The 17,358-nt window shown below is 50.2% G+C and overlaps 2 protein-coding genes and 2 long non-coding RNA genes across 8 annotated transcripts; 2 read left to right on the top strand and 2 right to left on the bottom strand.

Annotated features, from left to right (window-relative positions):
• Positions 1 to 907: 907 nt before the first annotated feature.
• On the bottom strand, positions 908 to 9,965 carry S100A13 (S100 calcium binding protein A13). Of its 5 annotated transcripts, none has more exons than XM_015153069.3 (3): positions 9,915 to 9,965; positions 8,746 to 8,959; positions 908 to 1,148 (listed from the first exon to the last, which is right to left on the bottom strand). In XM_015153069.3, the coding sequence occupies exons 2-3, from the start codon at positions 8,896 to 8,898 to the stop codon at positions 1,005 to 1,007; spliced, it is 297 nt and encodes a 98-aa protein (XP_015008555.1). In that variant the 5' UTR covers positions 8,899 to 8,959; positions 9,915 to 9,965; the 3' UTR covers positions 908 to 1,004. The 5 variants fall into 5 exon arrangements, with proteins under 5 accessions (XP_015008555.1, XP_077802645.1, XP_077802635.1 ...); XM_077946519.1 differs by having other exon boundaries at positions 9,379 to 9,937; XM_077946509.1 differs by having other exon boundaries at positions 9,712 to 9,937.
• LOC144331134 (uncharacterized) lies at positions 5,830 to 8,433 on the top strand. Its single transcript, XR_013398074.1, has 2 exons — positions 5,830 to 5,894; positions 7,510 to 8,433. It is a non-coding gene; the product is annotated as an uncharacterized LOC144331134 (long non-coding RNA).
• Positions 9,966 to 10,867: 902 nt separating the features above from the next.
• Positions 10,868 to 15,129, top strand: S100A1 (S100 calcium binding protein A1). Its single transcript, XM_015109628.3, has 3 exons — positions 10,868 to 10,926; positions 12,944 to 13,097; positions 14,788 to 15,129. Exons 2-3 carry the CDS (start codon positions 12,957 to 12,959, stop codon positions 14,929 to 14,931), a joined length of 285 nt encoding a protein of 94 aa, XP_014965114.1. The 5' UTR covers positions 10,868 to 10,926; positions 12,944 to 12,956; the 3' UTR covers positions 14,932 to 15,129.
• LOC144331144 (uncharacterized) lies at positions 14,788 to 16,569 on the bottom strand. Its single transcript, XR_013398085.1, has 2 exons — positions 16,184 to 16,569; positions 14,788 to 15,374 (listed from the first exon to the last, which is right to left on the bottom strand). It is a non-coding gene; the product is annotated as an uncharacterized LOC144331144 (long non-coding RNA).
• Positions 16,570 to 17,358: the final 789 nt, after the last annotated feature.

The following is a 17,358-nucleotide window of genomic DNA, read 5'->3' as shown; positions in this document are numbered from 1 at the left end:
GCAGAACATCGGGCCCCTCCTTCTGGCTTCCCCACTGCTCCAGAGGGTAAGGGGAGGAGGGCCTAGTGTTCCTGAGCACCCAGCCAGAGAGGATCCTGGTTAATCAGAGCTCTGAAATCCACCTATTCTTGTCTTTATGACTTTACCTAAGATCCGAGTCCTGATCTTTAATATAGGAGTTAAAAATAGCGCCTTCCTCAAAGGACTGTGAAAATTAACTAAGGCAATACAGGCAGAATGTTTAGCACTGCACCTGGTACTTAGTAAGCCCTCCATACATGTTCACCACTATCACTGTCATCCAACGGACAAGCTCCAAGAAAAAGGAAACACAGCAGGACCATGCAGCTGAGCCCCTGAGTCACCTCTCCTGCCCCACATCTCTGCCTCTACTTTTCTTTTTTCTTTTTCATTTTTCATTTTTTTTGTTTTGTTTTGTTTTCATTTTTGAGATGGAGTTTTGCTCCTGTCTCCCAGGCTGGAGTGCAATGGTGCGATCTCGGCTCACTACAGACCCTCCTCCTGGGTTCAAGTGATTTTCCGGCCCCAGCCTAGCTAATTTTTGTATTTTTAGTAGAGATGAGGTTTCGCCATGTTGGCCAGGCTGGTCTTGAACTCCTGACCTCAAGTGATCCACCCGCCTCAGCCTCCCAAAGTGCTAGGATTACAGGCGTAAGCCACTGTGCCCAGTCCTCTGCCTCTACTTTTCATATATTCATTTAACCATTTACTGGGCATCTGCTCTGTACAAGACCTGGTGCTAGATGATGCGGAATGTTCAAAGATGAATAACATTCCCTGTCCTCAAGGGGCTCATAATTTTCAGATCCATCCTCAGGTCAAGGGAGAGCTTTCCCACCCTCTGGTCTCAAGAAAAGAAATCAGGATGGAGTGTGAGTAAGAAACATTTGTGTTTCAAGGATGAAGCTTTATTTGAGAAGAGTGCAGTTCTGCTCGGCCCTGACCAGCCCTGCCCTGCCCACCCCCATCCCAGCCAGGCGGCTTTACTTCTTCCTGATCTTCAGGTCCTTCTTCTTCCTGATTTCCTTGGCCAGCTCCCCAATCAGTCTCCAGTACTCATTGAACTTGAGCTCCGAGTCCTGATTCACATCCAAACTCTTCATCTTCTCATCAAGACAGCCCACATCCTGAGAAGACACCAAAGGAAAGGGTAGAGTTAGAAACTGGGGTTCTTGAGAAAACAGGGAGGGAAGAATTGCCAGCTGCCATTCTCTCAAGGCCCTTCCCTCAGAGAGCAGTGGCACCTGCCTCTTCTCTAAAGAATGAGGCTGCAGCCCCAAAACTACACTGCCATGGGGTGCCTCTCCAAGGAGCACCAACAGAGAGAGGTAGGGGTCCTGAGTCCTAGTGCTTGCCATTGTGTAAATACTTCCACCATGGCACAAACAGGTTGTCGCTTAATATAAAGCTGGAAAGAAATGCACACAATCTGCTCTCACCAGCACACTGCTGCAGCTGCTGTGGGATCGGCCCAAGGATTTGCCAGCATCTCGGGGAGATGCTGCAGGGTTGGACCCAGTCTGAGCTTTCTGGGGCCACCCTCCTCTTTATCAGAAAGCTGAAGAAGTTCCCAGTACTTAGCTGCTCATTCGCACGACCCCTGTGTCTTTTCATTTATCTAGCTGGGTCACTAGATCAGGGGAAAGACATGGAGTATCTGGGTTTTTAGGGGGCCCTTGACACAGCCTCTCTCATAGGCCTGTGAAATCAATGGCAACAGTAAACCAGATGTCCTGATCGAAGGACCTGTTGCCAGATAAACAAGCACAACCAAAACGTTGACTGTTGAACAATAGTTCAACATCAAACAAGAGAAGGGTGCCTCAGGCAGGGTGTGATGCTCAAGGTTTGAACCAACATTTGGACGCAGACAGAGAAGACTCACCAAATCTCTAAAGGGAACAAAGCTGATTCACAGAAGAGCTAAAAAGACTTTTTTTTTTAAGTTACAACCACATTTAATTATAATATACTACAAGCACTGCCAGTGGAAGGCAAGGATGACTACTGTAACATTATATTGGGGGTGCATTCAATTAGTAAAGATAAATAAGTAAGTATTAAGAAGGAAGAAGCAGGAAGGGTGTGGTGCCTTACGCCTGTAATCCCAACACTTTGGGAGGCTGAGGTGGGTGGACCACTTGAGGTCAAGAGTTTAAGACCAGTCTGGCCAACAAAGCGAAACCCTACCTCTACTAAAAATACAAAAATTAAGCAGGCCAGGTGTGGTGGCTCACGCCTGTAATCCCAGCACTTTGAGAGGCCAGGGCGGGCAGATCACCTGAGGTCAGGAGTTCAAGACCAGTCTGCCCAACATGGGGAAACCCTGTCTCTACTAAAAATACAAAAATTAGCCAGGCATGGTGGTGGGAGCCTGTAATCCCAGCTACTTGGGAGGCTGAGACAAGAGAATTGCTTGAACCTGGGAGGCGGAGGTTGTGGTGAGCAGAGATCACGCCATTGCACTCCAGCCTGGGCTACAAAGTGGGACTCTGTCTCAAAAAAAGAAAAAAAAAATACAAAAATTAGCTGGGTGTGGTAGTGCACACCTGTAGTCCCAACTACTTGGGAGGCTGAATCAGAAGAATCCCTTGAGTATGGGAGGCAGAGGCTGTAGTGAGCCGAGATCAAGCCAGTGCCTTCCAGCCTGGGTGACAGAGCGAGACTCTCTCAAAAAAAAAAAAAAAAAAAAAAGAGCTGAAGACAGAAACAAAACAAAGGCCAAATACCAAATACCATATCGGTATCAGTGGGTTCCACAGCCCTGGATTCAACCAACCTAAGACCAAAAATATTTGAAGGAAAAAATCCACAAAATTCCAAAAAGCAAAACTTAAATTTTGCCCCATGCTAAGTACTACGTTGAATCCATGTGAATGAAGTGATGAGTAGGCATTGCATTATGTATTACAAGTAACCTAGAGTTACTTGTAATTTAAAGTATACAGGAGGATGTGCATAGGTTATATGCAAGTACTATCTGATTTCATATAAGGGATTTGAGGCGAGGCATGGTGGCTCACACCTGTAATCTCAGCACTTGGGGAGGCCAAGGTGAGAGGATCGCTTGAGCCCAGGAGTTCAAGACCAGCCAGGGCAACATAGTGAGACCCCCATCTCTACAAGAAAAGGACAAGAAAAGGTACTGGAGCATCCAAGGATTTTGGCATCCAAGGGGGTCCTGGGAATAATTCCCATGGATACAAAATGACAACTATATATTTCATATTATACCACAGGGATATTTAAAAAAAACTTGAATAAATAGAAAATTAGATAAATATATATTTTTCTTAAAGAGAAAGGCTCAACTGGGTAAAAATGTCAATTTTCCCTAAAATATATCTTTTATATGATCCCAATTAAACTATTTACAGGATTTTTTTTTCTTTTTTTTTTTTTTTGAGATGGAGTCTCTGTTGCCCAGGCTGAAGTGCAGTGGTATGATCTCAGTTCACTGCAACCCCTGCCTCCTGGGTTCAAGCAATTCTCCTGCCTCAGCCTCCCGAGTCACTAGGATTACAGGCACCCATCACCACACCTGGCTAATTTTTGTATTTTTAGCAGGGATGGGGTTTCACCATGTTTGCTAGGCTGGTCTCAAACTCCTGACCTCAGGTGATCCACCCACCTCAGCCTCCCAAAGAGCTGGGATTACAGGCATGAGCCACCACACCCGGCTTACAGGATTCTTTTTAACATTATAAAATGTTACTGGCCAGGCATGGTGGCTCACACCTTTAATCCTAGAACTTTGGGAGGCCAAGGCAGGTGGATAACTCAAGGTCAGGCATTCAAGACCAGCCTGGCCAACATGATGAAACCCCATCTCTACTAAAAATGCAAAAATTAGCCAGGCATGGTGACGCATGCCCATAGTCCCAGCTACTTGGGAGGCTAAGGCAGGAGAATCGCTTGAACCCGAGAGGCAGAGGTTGTAGTGAGCCGAGATCACACCACTGCACTCCAGCCCAGCCTGGGTGACAGAGTGAGACCTTATCTCAAAAAATAATAATAATAATAATAAGAGGCCGGGCGTGGTGGCTCAAGCCTGTAATCCCAGCACTTTGGGAGGCCGAGACGGGTGGATCACGAGGTCAGTAGATCGAGACCATCCTGGCTAACACGGTGAAACCCCATCTCTACTAAAAAATACAAAAAACTAGCCGGGCGAGGTGGCGGGCGCCTGTAGTCCCAGCTACTCGGGAGGCTGAGGCAGGAGAATGGCGTGAACCCAGGAGGCGGAGCTTGCAGTGATCCGAGATCCAGCCACTGCACTCCAGCCTGGGCGACAGAGCGAGACTCCGTCTCAAAAAAAAAAAGAAAAAAAAATAATAATAAGAAGAAGAAGTTCCATTTCACTCCAAATTATATAAGCGTAAATCAGAAAAAGATACCATTTTCATATTGTAGATTAGCAAAAATTAAAAGCTCAATAATACCCAGTTTGGACAAGTACACAGGCATCGCATGAAGTGTGGGTGGCCATATAAACTGGTACAACTTTTTTAGGAGGCAAATTGGTAATAGTCACAAAAATTAAAAATGAAGGCCGATCTTGGTGGCTCAGCCCTGTAATCCCAGCACTTTGGGAGGCCGAGACAGGCAGATCATCTGAGGTCAGGAGTTCGAGACCAGCCTGGCCAACATGGTAAAACCTCGTCTCTACTAAAAATACAAAAATTAGCCAGGCGTGGTGGCATGAGCCTGTAGTCCCAGCTACTCAGAGAAGTTGAGCCAGGAAAATCGCTTGAACCTGGGAGGCAGAGGTTGCAGTGACCCGAGATTGCACCACTACACTCCAGCCTGGGTGAAAGAGCAAGAGTCTGTTTAAAAAAAAAAAAAAAAAAAAAAAATTGAAAATGAACATGCCACTTAACCTAATATTTCTACTGCCAAACATTTACCTTATGTTGTTATTTTCCCACCAGTACGTAGGTATACAAACACAGATATGTGCAAGAAGGAAGAAATGGACATAAGAAAAATTTCCATCAGTAAAGGATTGGGCTGGGCATAGTGGCTCATGCCTGTAATCCCAACCCTGTGGGAGGCCAGGGCAGAAGGATCACGTAAGCCTATGAGTTCAAGACCAGCAAGGGCAATATAATGAGGCCCTGTCTCTACAAAAAAAATTTTTTAATTAGGCCTCAGTTTCCATATATGTGAAATGAGGAATGCGGACTGTGGTTTCTCTTGGCCTCCTTCTAGCTGTGATGGTCTGTGAATCTCCTGGAAGCCAGCTCTGGGTCCAGTCCTGTCTTGGGGAAATTAGACCAGAAAGGCACAGAACATACACAAGAACCCAACAGCATCATCTGATACAAGCCCATGCTCCCACTGACACACAGTATCTTTACTTACCTAATTACATGCACGCACACATACAGAGGCCCTGTCTCTACAAAAAATTTTAAAAATTAGCCGGACATGGTGGCACATGCCTGTAGTCCCAGCTACTCAGAAGGCTGAGGTGGAAGGATCACTTGAGCCTGGGAGGTGGAGGTTGCAGTGAACTGTGATCATGTCACTGCACTCTAGCCTGGGCAACAAAGTGAGATCCTGTCTCAAAAAAAAAAAAGAGGTATCAGTTGTAAGCTTATAAGAATGATACAGTGGAGAAGGAAAATTTGACGACGCAAGAAAGAGAGGAGTAATTTCAAGAGGAAAGTCTCTAAGTAGGTGAGAGGGGATGGGATCCAGGGCACCGGTGAAGGGTTGGCGTTAGGGGCAGTGACGGATCATTTGCATAACAGGAAAGACTGCTGATTTCAGGGAGGGAGCATGTACAAGTTTCCTGATTGCTCCTATTTTCTTTTTTCTTTTCCTTTTTCTTTTCTTTGAGACAGTCTCCCTCTGTTGCCCAGGCTGGAGTGCAGTGGTATGATCTTGGCTCCCTGCAACCTCTGCCTCCCAGGTTCAAGCAATTTTCCTGCTTCAGCCTCCCAAGTAGCTGGGATTACAGGCGCACACCACCATGCCCAGCTAATTTTTTAAATATGTTTTTAGTAGAGATGGGGTTTCACTATGTTGGCCAGGCTGGTCTCGAACTCCTGACCTTCTCAATGAGTAAACTTCTCAGGAAAAGGGAGAATGTGGAAAGATGTACTGAGCTTTGAAGAGAGAAGACAAATTGTGAAATAATCATCTGAAAGAACTGGTAAATGAATCAACCAGGGAAACCTAGTGGAACCGCCAGGCATTGCCAAGGGTCCCTTTTGGGGTCTGTGGTTATAGATTTAAAGTGAGACAAGTCAACAAAGCTGTGCATTTTTCTCCAGCCAGATTCAGCTATCCAAGTGCAGGTGCAGAACAGTGGATTTAACCAGCAAGTTACTACAGGTGAAATGGTGGATTAACTGGGTTGAGAACAGAGAGAGACAGAATCAATGGAGTTAAGGCAGTGATTACAATGAGAAGCCTTAGAACCTGAGGTGAGGAAGAAGGGCAATGAGGACACGAGGGATATTGATGGAAGATGCAAAAGTGAGAGGGTCAAGAGACTGAAGGTACCTGAGGAGTCAGGGAAGTGCTGGAGTGGAGAAGCTAGAGAGGGGAACAGAACCAGAATGACAGGAGGAGGTCAGCAGATAAAGAGAGACTTGAAATCAAGATTTTGGGAGTGGTGCGTCATTTTGTTAATGACACAGTCTAAAGCATGAACAGAGGAGTGGGATGCTGAGATGGAAGAAGACAAATCTTTTTGGAAATGAGTAGTTGAGAAAATTGAAAGGCCCAGGTGTTGGATGAATTGTCTGTGTGGATGCTGAAGCCACTGAGAATAACAACAGAAGCAGTGATGAAAAGAAAACAGTGAGCCAGGAGCTGAAGAGCTGTAAGGAGTGCAATAAAAAGAATGGCAGGTTGCAGATGAGCTTCCAAGGAGCTGGGAACTCTTAGAAAGAAGAAGAAACTAAAATCTAGAGGTAATGCAAAGCAAAGAGGTCACTTCCTACATTTCCAGGCCCAGAGGAAGTTGAATTTAGGAAAAAAAAAAAAAAGTCACTGCTTGACAAGGATATAAGGAATGCTGTCCCTTCAGGAGAGAAACTGAAGTTTCTAGTAAAAAGATGAAAGGAAATGTCTGACTGGGCACAGTGGCTCACACCTGTAATCCCAACACTTTGGAAGGCCAAGGCAGGAGGATCAGTTGAGGCCTGGAGTTTGAGACCAGCTTGGGAAACATAGAGAGACCCCATCCCTACAAGTAACTTAAAAATTAGGCCAGGCACGGTGGCTCACACCTGTAATCCCAGCACTTTGAGAGGCTGAGGTGGGCGGATCACCTGAGGTCAGGAGTTCGAAACCAGCCTGGCCAACATAGTGAAACCCCGTCTCTACTAAAAATATAAAAATTATCTGGGCATGGTGGCGGTTGCCTGTAATCCCAGCTACTCATAAGGCTGAGGCAACAGAACCACTTGAACCCAGGAGGCAGAGGTTGCAGTGAGCCGAGATCGCACCACTGCACTCCAGCCTCGATGACAGAGTGAGACTGTCTCAAAAAAAGAAAACATTAGCCAGGCAATGTGGCATGTGCCTGTGGTCCCACCTACTTGTGAGGCTGGGGCAGGAGGATTGCCTGAGCCTGGAAGGTCAAGGATGCAGTGAGCTGTGATCGCACAGTGGCTTGGGCAACAGAGTGAGACACTGTCTCAAAAAAAATAAAATCTGAGAAGTTGGAAGTTGTAGGGGATTTTGCAGATGAAAGACCATGAGTTTCAGAGACTCACTGTGTTCAAGGAGTCCATATTCACACACTTCAATGTGCCTGTGGATTTTCAGAAAAGACGTAAAACAAACTGTCAACAGCCTGGAATGACCAGGCCTCTTCGAGCCCAGAGTCAATGAAATTTAAGACCTGACTCCAGCCTGTGAGTGGGAGAGAAGGAATGACTCTGTCTTACACCCTAGTAAGGGGATGCCCATAGCGAGTGGGGAGTCTTCACAGATGCATCCCACAGACCCCCTACACTGACATCTATGACTCCATGAATTTGGCTGTGTTTTCTTTTTTGATAAGCCTCTTTCCACTGCTAGGCCTCAGTTTCTATATATGTGAAGTGAGGAACACGGACTGTGTTTTCTCTTGGCCTCCTTCCAGCTGTGACAGTCTGTGAATCTCGTGGAAGCCAGCTCTGGGTCCAGTTCTGTCTTGGGGAAATTAGACCAGAAAGGCACAGAACATACACAAGAACCCAACAGCATCTTCTAATACAAACCCATACTTCCACTGGCACATAGTATCTTTGCTTATCTAATTATATGCATACACACACAAACACACACACATACACACCAGGCAAGAAAACCAATCCCAGCACTTTGGGAGGCCAAGGCAGGTGGATCACCTGAGGTCAGGAGTTCGAGACCAGCCTGGCCAACCTGGTGAAACCCTGTCTCTACTAAAAATACAGAAATTGGCTGGGTGTGGTGGCACACACCTGTAAGCCCAGCTACTCAGGAGGCTGAGGCAGGATAATCACTTGAACCCTGGAGATGGAGGTTGCAGTGAGCCAAGATCGCAACACTGCACTCCAGCCTGGGCAACAGAGTGAGACTCTGTCTCAAAAAAAATAATAAATAAAACCTGCAACCATTTATACATGCAGCTACCCACATCCTTTCTTGTGGTCACATTATCATACTCGGCACCATCACGTCCTAAACACAGTGTCCCATAATCACCGTCTCACAAAATCTCAGTACCAGACCTCTGCCTACCTCGAGCAGATGGGGCAACTGCTGGGTAACCAGCTCCTTGAACTCGTTGATGCTGAGGCTATCCTTCCGGCCCTCCTGCCTAGCAAAGGTGAAGAAGGTGGTGACCACGGTCTCAATGGACTCCTCTAGCTCTGTCAGTGGTTCTGCTGCCATTAGGACCCTGAGGCCAAAGCTGATGTCCTCAAGGGGCTAGCTGACCTTTGTCAGGGCTGACCTGTGGAACAGAGGAGGAGCAGAGAGGGAGAGTCATGGAGCCCCAAGATGCAGGAATGGTTCAGAAGGCCCCTGCCTTGGTGTTACCGCATCAGGTCTTGGCCTGGAGAGGGCATTATAGAGAAAGAGGGAGAGGACAGGGGTTGAGCTTGGGGCAGCAGACCAGACAACAGCATCTCAGTTTAGGTGGGGGCAGAAGATTCGGCTCCAGAAACCCCCTCTTCTGTAGGTCTCACAATCTGGGCTCCTTTTTAAATGTCTGTGGCTTAGGGACCCCTCTGTGGTGATGCCTCGATCTAGAGACCTCTCTACTTGAGAGGAGGTTTTCAGTTAAGGGTCCTTCCTGGAGTCCTTCGAGTCTGGTGGCCCCTCTGTGGCCTGTCTGTCTCAAGAGTCCCTTCTTGTCTCACCCAGCCTCACAGGTCACAAGGTTGTTTGTCTCCAAAGCTTGTTTATGTTGGGACCTGGTCTTCAGCCACCCGCATCCGCCCACACACACTCTGACGCTTCTCCCAGCAGAGAAGCACAGGGTCTGGCAAATGTCCCCTGTGGTCAGAGCTGGCTCCGTCTGAACAGACCCATTTTCTCTGCCGGGATCCACCCTTACCTCTCTCCTCAGGGCACCAGGGCAGAGTGCTGAACCCAGGACCCCACAGATCCTCCCCGCTCCTGTCTCCCCATCGGGAGATAAGGGTCCTGGAACGGGGTGTCTCTGACTCCCTGCCCCACGACGGGTTTAGTACAGGCACTCACAGCCCCCTGGGGTGCGGTGGGTGGGGCTGGAAGAGGCATTCTCTTTTCCGTCCCCCCGTCACGCACTCCGGCATGCACTGTTGCTCGATCGTCCAAAGCTGCTTCCTGAATTCCTGTCTGAGCCGGCTCTGGGGGAGGGACCTGGGAGCCCAGGAAGAAAAAATGATCTCCAGGCTCCCTCCAGGGTCGGCAATGAGACTTACCGGGCAAGGAGATGGGGTGGAGTGAGCTGGAGTCTCAAGGCTGAGGTTTATAAGCAGCAGGGAAGGAGAGAGCTGCTTACAAGCCCGGAGGTGTCAAATTTCCGTGGTGGATTCTGAAGACCAGAGACAGCCCAATCAGGCCTCTTGCCCTGAACCCTCAGGCCTGGACCCGGGCTCCCTGCCAGCCACACGAGCGCCCCCACTTGGTCAGGGAGAGGAGCTGTCTGGACAGATTTCATTCAGCAGGGGTCCCAGGGTCCTAGTCCTTTCAATACTGGGGGCTGCTGCCACCACACCCCACGTCTAATCAGGAGTGTGTATGCTGAGGGGGGAAGAGGGAGGAAACCAATTGAGGGAGCTCAACACTGAGAGGCCCAATCTGAGACATACACGGAGGCCCCTTAGAATGAAACCCCACAAAGGATGCTACAGCCCAAGATCCCTCAAAGAACCCCAGGCTGAGGCCCCACACACACAGGGGGATCCAGGTTGAGAACCCCATAGAAGAGTCCTGGATTGAAATCCCTCTGTGGGTTCTCAGACTCCCAAGACTAAGTTACTCACTGAGGGTCCTCTCAGTGAGGCCCCATGGAGGAGCCACAGACTAAGACCCCCTCAGCAGAATTCCCCCCTTACCCGGGTCAACCAGCACAGTCAGCTGCAGGTACTGCAAGGCCCGGCTTGGGGTGAGACAACCAGTATCCCTCCCAGGACCTCCTTCCCACCTCTTTCCCCTGCACCATCCACTGCTGCCTAAAGAGAAGGGAACGGGGCAAGCAAGGCTGGGAAAGAGACAAGGGCCGCCTGTTCCAGCCCAGGAGACAGAGGGCGCCTCTGTCTGCTCCTGGCCCCTTGCCCCACAGGGTGTTCGTCTGTGAAGGGGTGGAGTCGGTGGGGGGGTCAGCGGGGGAGGGACTGTTGAAGACAGGTCTCCACACACAGCTCCAGCAGCCACATTTGCAGCCTCGGCTATCTGTCCAGAACCTGCTCCCACCTCAGGCCCAGGCCGACGGTGAGTACCCTGCCCCACCGGGCTAGTCCCTGGCCTGCCAGCTTCGGGGAGAGGGGTCTTCAGAAGGGCTCCAAGAGGCTGGGGCCCATAGCACTGTGGGGCACTAAGGATCTGGGAGGAGTCAGTCAGAGTGAGGGCAGTTTGGGATTTGGGGGAGACAGGGTTTGGAAGGTGGTGATGAGAGACAAATGAACTGAAGGTCGGAGAGAGAGCTGGCAGCTCAGCAAAGGAGGAAGTCAGTGGGGAACCCACCAAGAACTTCCTGGCCACCTGGCCCTCCCACAGGGAGCCCTCAAGTCCCTGCCAAGGCCCCCTCTGTCTCCCAGGTGTTGGGAAGGGCCCCAGCCCTCCCCTGCCTCGCCTCCTGTGGGGTAAGAAGAAGAGAGCAGATACAACAGCTGTTTCTGCCCCCACCTCTCTTGCCAGCCTTAGTCTCTGCCACCCCCACCCTGCCTTGCCAAGAGCTCAGGTCTCTGGGGAGTCTGGGGGTGGCAAGGCGAAGCTCCCAAGATATGGGGAAGTGGGGGATGGAGGGTGCTGTACCCCTTCCCAACGCTACCTCCACAGGACCTCCCCTTTCTCCTCCTCCCCTTTTTGGCCCAGACCTCTTGACTCCTCTTTCCCCCAATTCTTTCCTCTTTGTTTTCCCATCTGCCCTGCCCCCAAGTCCTCTCAGAACTGCCACCACATAAAATCCCAGGCTGCTCTAGGGCTCCAGGCGACCTCCAGCTGCCCCTCTGGCATGGAGCAGGTAATCAAGCCACCAGCATCCCTCCCTCAAGCACCCCTTATCCCCTCATCAGCCACAGCTTGGGTTCCATCTCCCCCATGTCTCTGTGACAACCGCTTCTCAGGTCCGGAGTTCAGATGACACTCACAAGGGCCCCATTGAAGAACTGGGATGTCATTCGATCGGGGCCATTGTCCAGCCCCCTAGGCCTGGGGAAGGATGGGGACATCTGATCCGAGACACCTGAGCTGCCCCCCCTGGGGTTGCGGAAGGCCAGACTGTCCCAGGGCCAAAGGAAAGAGGCCCCCCTTGGCAGTCTTCTCTCTCAACAGACCCCTCCTTTCTCCTTTCTTCTCCTACTCTCTCCCAGCCCCTTGAACTCAAAGGACTGCATGCTCTCAGCCCTTTATCTCCCCCAACACATACCAGCCCCATTCCCCTTGCTCCCACTATCCCCAAATCAACCAGGAGTGAGCAGTCGCAGGGACAATGCCTGCAAGTCTCCTCTCCCCTTCCCTGGGAACCCTGGCTCCAAGGAAAAGGCTCAAACATTCCTCTCTCCCCTTCTGCCACCCACTAGATGAAAGGGATAATTTTGCAGAAGCAATGGGAGCATACCCCAGAGAAGCCAAAATGACATGTTCAGGAGAGAACAGAGTTGAAGGACCAAAAGGGGCCCCCAGCTGCTGACAGGAAACTCAGAGTCAGTGAGACCTCCCTCCCCTAGAAGCCTTAGGCCACCCGCCCACTGGGGCTGCCACCCCCTCTACCAGGCTGACCGAGGGTACCAGACTGACTTCTTGCTAGGGGTGGGCAGCAGAGGGAAGGCTGTAGTGGACACCCCAGCCCACCACCCTCAACAGCAGAGCTTGGCTATACTAGGCAGGCAAGGTCCAGGGTAAAAATAGAGCCAGAGGAAGCATGGCCTCGTCCTGTGACCACCCCTGCCTGCCCCACCCTCCTCAATCCCTGCCTGGGCAGCCACTGCAGACATCTACCACAGGCCTCTGGAGCCAGCCCAGCTCCAACTGCTCTCTCTCCATGCCCTAACCCTGATTCCCTTTGGCTGGGGTACAGACTGAGGGACATGGAGAACAGGTCTGCATTTAGGTCTGCTGGGGTTTCCCTCACATTGTAAAATCTCAGGGAAAGATCAATTGCAGTTGGGCTTTAATCCCACAGTTATTTGAGCTGTCAGCCAGGGCCAGGCCTGAGGGCTCCCCTCACCTAGACCCTGGTACTCTGGGCCTGGTCCTCAAGGCTCACTTCCATGTTGGGGGTGGGTAGGTGCACTGCTGCAATGGGCTCTGAGCTGGAGACGGCGATGGAGACCCTCATCAACGTGTTCCACGCCCACTCGGGCAAAGAGGGAGACAAGTACAAGCTGAGCAAGAAGGAGCTGAAAGAGCTGCTGCAGACAGAGCTCTCTGGCTTCCTGGATGTAAGTACAGAGTGGTGGAGTGGGAGTGGAGTGGGTGAAGGTTGGGGGAATGGGGTGGGCACCCCCTTGCTGTCTCCCCACCCCACCTCCAGCTCAGCCCAGCCTCCTTCTTTCCTTTCCCAGGCTTCTCTCCTGGATTTTTCCAGGCTCCCCTACTCCAGCTGGGTCAAGTCAAAATGCCCCGGTTTATTGATCACCAATATGTTATTGATCACTATAACAAGTGTTAGGCCCTGTGTAGATTCATCAGTAATAAGACTCACAGACTAGAAGGGAAAGATTGATAATTAAAAGTAAACCATGAACTCCAGGAAGTACACAGAGCCTTAATAGATGTGCCAGAAAGGGTTATGAGAGATTATTAACCTGATTGAAGTAAGATGGCTTTCCTGAAGAGGTAGCACTTGAGCCATGGATTTCCATTGGAAGATTATCTAGGTAAATGCAGACATTTTAGGAGGAAGTAACTGAATGAACAAAAGCACAAGAGAAAGAAGAATGTGGTGCATGCCAGTAGTTTTATTCGACTGGCATGAAGGATATAGAAAAGTAGGCTGCAAAGGCTAACCAGGGCCACAAAGTAAAGAAGCCTCAGGATATAGTAGAAAGTGCATCAGTTTAGGCCGGGCATGGTGGCTCATGCCTGTAATCCCAGCACTTTGGGAGGCCGAGGCAGGTGGATCACATGAGGTTGGGAGTTCGAGACCAGACTGACCAACACGGAGAAAACCCGTCTCTACTAAAAATACAAAATTGGCCAGGCGTGGTGGCGCATGCCTGTAATCCCAGCTATTCGGGAGGCTAAGGTAGGAGATTGCTTGAACCCGGGAAGCGGTGGTTGCAGTGAGCTGAGATCACACCATTGTACTCCAGCCTGGGCAACAAGAGCAAAACTCCGTGTCAAAAAAAAAAAAAAAAAAAAAAAAAAAACGCCGGGCGCAGTGGCTCAAGCCTATAATCCCAGCACTTTGGGAGGCCGAGGCGGGCGGATCACGAGGTCAGGAGATCAAGACCATCCTGGCTAATCCGGTGAAACTCCGTCTCTACTAAAAAATACAAAAAACTAGCTGGGCGAGGTGGCGGGCGCCTGTAGTCCCAGCTACTCGGGAGGCTGAGGCAGGAGAATGGCATAAACCCGGGGGGCGGAGCTTGCAGTGAGCCAAGATCGCGCCACTGCACTCCAGCCTGGGCGACAGAGCGAGACTCCATCTCAAAAAAAAAAAAAAAAAAAAAAAAAAAACAAAGAAAGTGCACCGGTTTTGAGGTTTTATTGGACTGGGTTCAAATTCCAGCCCTGCTACTTTCTAGCTGTGGGACTTTGGGCATATTTATTTAACCACCAATTACCAATTTGTTTCTTCTCTAGAATGGAAATAATGAAACATACCTCACGTTATTTGTATTAGAATTAAATTAGACAGTGCTTGTAAAGCTCCTAGTGTAGTGCTTGCTGTATTGTAGGCACTCAACATACGGTAACTGGTGTTATTATTATTCATTCTGCCAGGTGAAAGAGCTTATGCTGTAGGCAACAGGAGCCCTCAAGAGTTTTGAGGCCCAAAATAGTCCCATAATTCAGTGCAGTTCCTCTCGCTCATCTCTGCCTCCTTCTCCTCAACCACCCCCTTGCCTCTGACTCAGTGCTGTACCCCTCCCTATACACCTCCCTCTTCCTCTCCTCCCACCACAGGCCCAGAAGGATGTGGATGCTGTGGACAAGGTGATGAAGGAGCTAGACGAGAATGGAGACGGGGAGGTGGACTTCCAGGAGTATGTGGTGCTTGTGGCTGCTCTCACAGTGGCCTGTAACAACTTCTTCTGGGAGAACAGTTGAGCAGACAGCCACATTGGGCAGCGCCCTTCCTCTCCATCCTCCCAGATCTGCCTCTTGCCCCTGCTTCCACCTCATCCCACTTATCCCTCTCCATAACCCCACCCCTGCCCACCCCACCCACACACACACCAAGGGCGCAAGAGTAGCGGTCCAAGCCTGCAACTCATCTTTCATTAAAGGCTTCTCTCTCGCCAGCCATCCGATGTCTGTCTCCTCTGGGATCTGGAAGTGGGTGGATCCCACTTCCCTTATTTGGGGAAGTGTCTTATTTAGAAAGAGGTCAAGGTGCATTACATCTTCCTACTTGAGGAAAGCTCAAGGTCCAGGAATGTGGGGGTTCAAGGTTCCAGTTGGAAGTCGAGGAGACATCACCTTCTCAGCTATAAAACCAGGGGAAGAAAGAATCTCCTTTCTTTCTTTTTTTTTTTTTTTGGAGACGCAGTCTGGCTCTGTTACCCAGGCTGGAGTGCAGTGGCACGATCTCGGGTCACTGCAACCTCCAACTCCCGGGTTCAAGCAATTCTCCTGCCTCAGCCTCCCGAGTAGCTGGGACTACAGATGCCTGCCACCATGCCCAGCTAATTTTTTGTATTTTTAGTAGAGACGGGGTTTCACCACGTTGACCAGGATGGTCTCGATTTCCTGACCTTGTGATCTGCCTGCCTCGGCCTCCCAAAGTGCTGGGATTACAGGTGCGAGCCACCGCGCTTGGCCAAAATAATCTTCTTTCAATCAACGAACATTTACCTAAGTGGTACTGTGTGTAAACACTGTGTAGGAACTGAGGCTCCAGCATTAAGCAAAATAACCACGATCCTTACCCTCACATGGGCCTTACACACACACACACACATACACACACGTGCCAGTGCCAGGAAGGAAAATGAAAGGGTCTTCACGTGCCTATGGGGCGGAGAAAGGGTGGGCAGGGACAGATGTGTCATTCTCTCATTACTCAAACATATGCACACTGTATTGTGCACATAGCCATTAGAAAAATCCCTTATTGGCCGGGCGCGGTGGCTCAAGCCTGTAATCCCAGCACTTTGGGAGGCCGAGATGGGCGGATCACTAGGTCAGGAGATCGAGACCATACTGGCTAACACAGTGAAACCCCGTCTCTACTAAAAAATACAAAAAAATAGCCAGGCGAGGTGGTGGGTGCCTGTAGTCCCAGCTACTCCGGAGGCTGAGGCAGGAGAATGGCGTAAACCCGGGAGGCGGAGCTTGCAGTGAGCTGAGATCCGGCCACTGCACTCCAGCCTGGGCGACAGCGCGAGACTCCGTCTCAAAAAAAAAAGAAAGAAAAAAAAAAAAAAAGAAAAATCCCTTATTGAGGCCGGGCATGGTGGCTCACGACTGTAGTCCCAGCACTTTGGGACACAGAGGTGGGCAGATCACTCGAGGTCAGGAGTTAGCGACCAGCCTGGTGAAATCCCATCTCTACTAAAAATACAAAAATTAGCAGGGCGTGGTGGCACGCGCCTGTAATTCCAGCTACTCAGGAGGCTGAGGCAGGAGAATCGCTTGAACCTGGGAGGCGGAGGTTGCAGTGAGCCGAGATGGTACCACTACACTCCAGCCTGGGTGATAGAGCGAGACTCCATCTGCAAAAAGAAAAAAAAGAAAGAAAGAAAGAAAGAAAAATCCCTTAATTGAGCAGGACACATAGCTCATGCCTATAATCCTAGGACTCGGGAGGCTGAGGTGAGAGGATCACCTGAGCCCAGGAGGTCAAGGCTGCAGTGATCCGTGATTGATTGCGCCACTGACTCCAGCTTGGACAACAGAGCCAGACCCCGTCTCAAAACAACAACAACAACAAATCAAAAAGCGAGAAAAGAGAAATCCCTATGTAGGTCTGCCACAAAATAAACACGGATGGCAGGTGTGGAGGGAGGACATGGAAGCGCAATCGAGGACGCAAAGGTGCACCCCCCGCAAGAAGGATTAAACAGTATTTAGGCCAAGTTGGGAAGGGGAGGAAGTGAAGAGGAAAACATGGACGGGCGGTGGTGTTGGCCAGCGCAGGATGGGAGAGGAATGTGCTCCCAATACTGGCCTCCTGGGCCTTGGCGGGAGCATTTACGGCACTTTACAACTCTCAGACTGGGCGACTGGCCATGAGGGGAAAACCAGTGCAAATTCCCCAGGCCCAGTTGTCCGGAAGAAGACGAGGCAAGTCCGCGTAAAGATTTTTAGACGATGCACCTTGCCTAAGGAACAGAGGGGCAAGGGAATTCGGAACCCAAATCCCCTCTAAGACCCTGATTACTAACTAGTAACCCAGGAGGTTGCAGCTTAACCACTACGGGAACTTGAAGTCCCGGCACGCCCCGATAGGGCCATTGTCACGCCCCCAGGGGGCGGGGCACTGCTTATACCGCTAAGGTAAAGTTTGCTGAAGTTCACCCTAAGGCTCCGCCT

Source organism: Macaca mulatta, chromosome 1 (assembly GCF_049350105.2).
Source record: "Macaca mulatta isolate MMU2019108-1 chromosome 1, T2T-MMU8v2.0, whole genome shotgun sequence".
In the NCBI taxonomy this organism is placed as follows: Eukaryota; Metazoa; Chordata; class Mammalia; order Primates; family Cercopithecidae; genus Macaca; species Macaca mulatta.
Note: the sequence above shows the minus strand (reverse complement) of the source record. Positions and strands in the feature narration are given on the sequence as shown.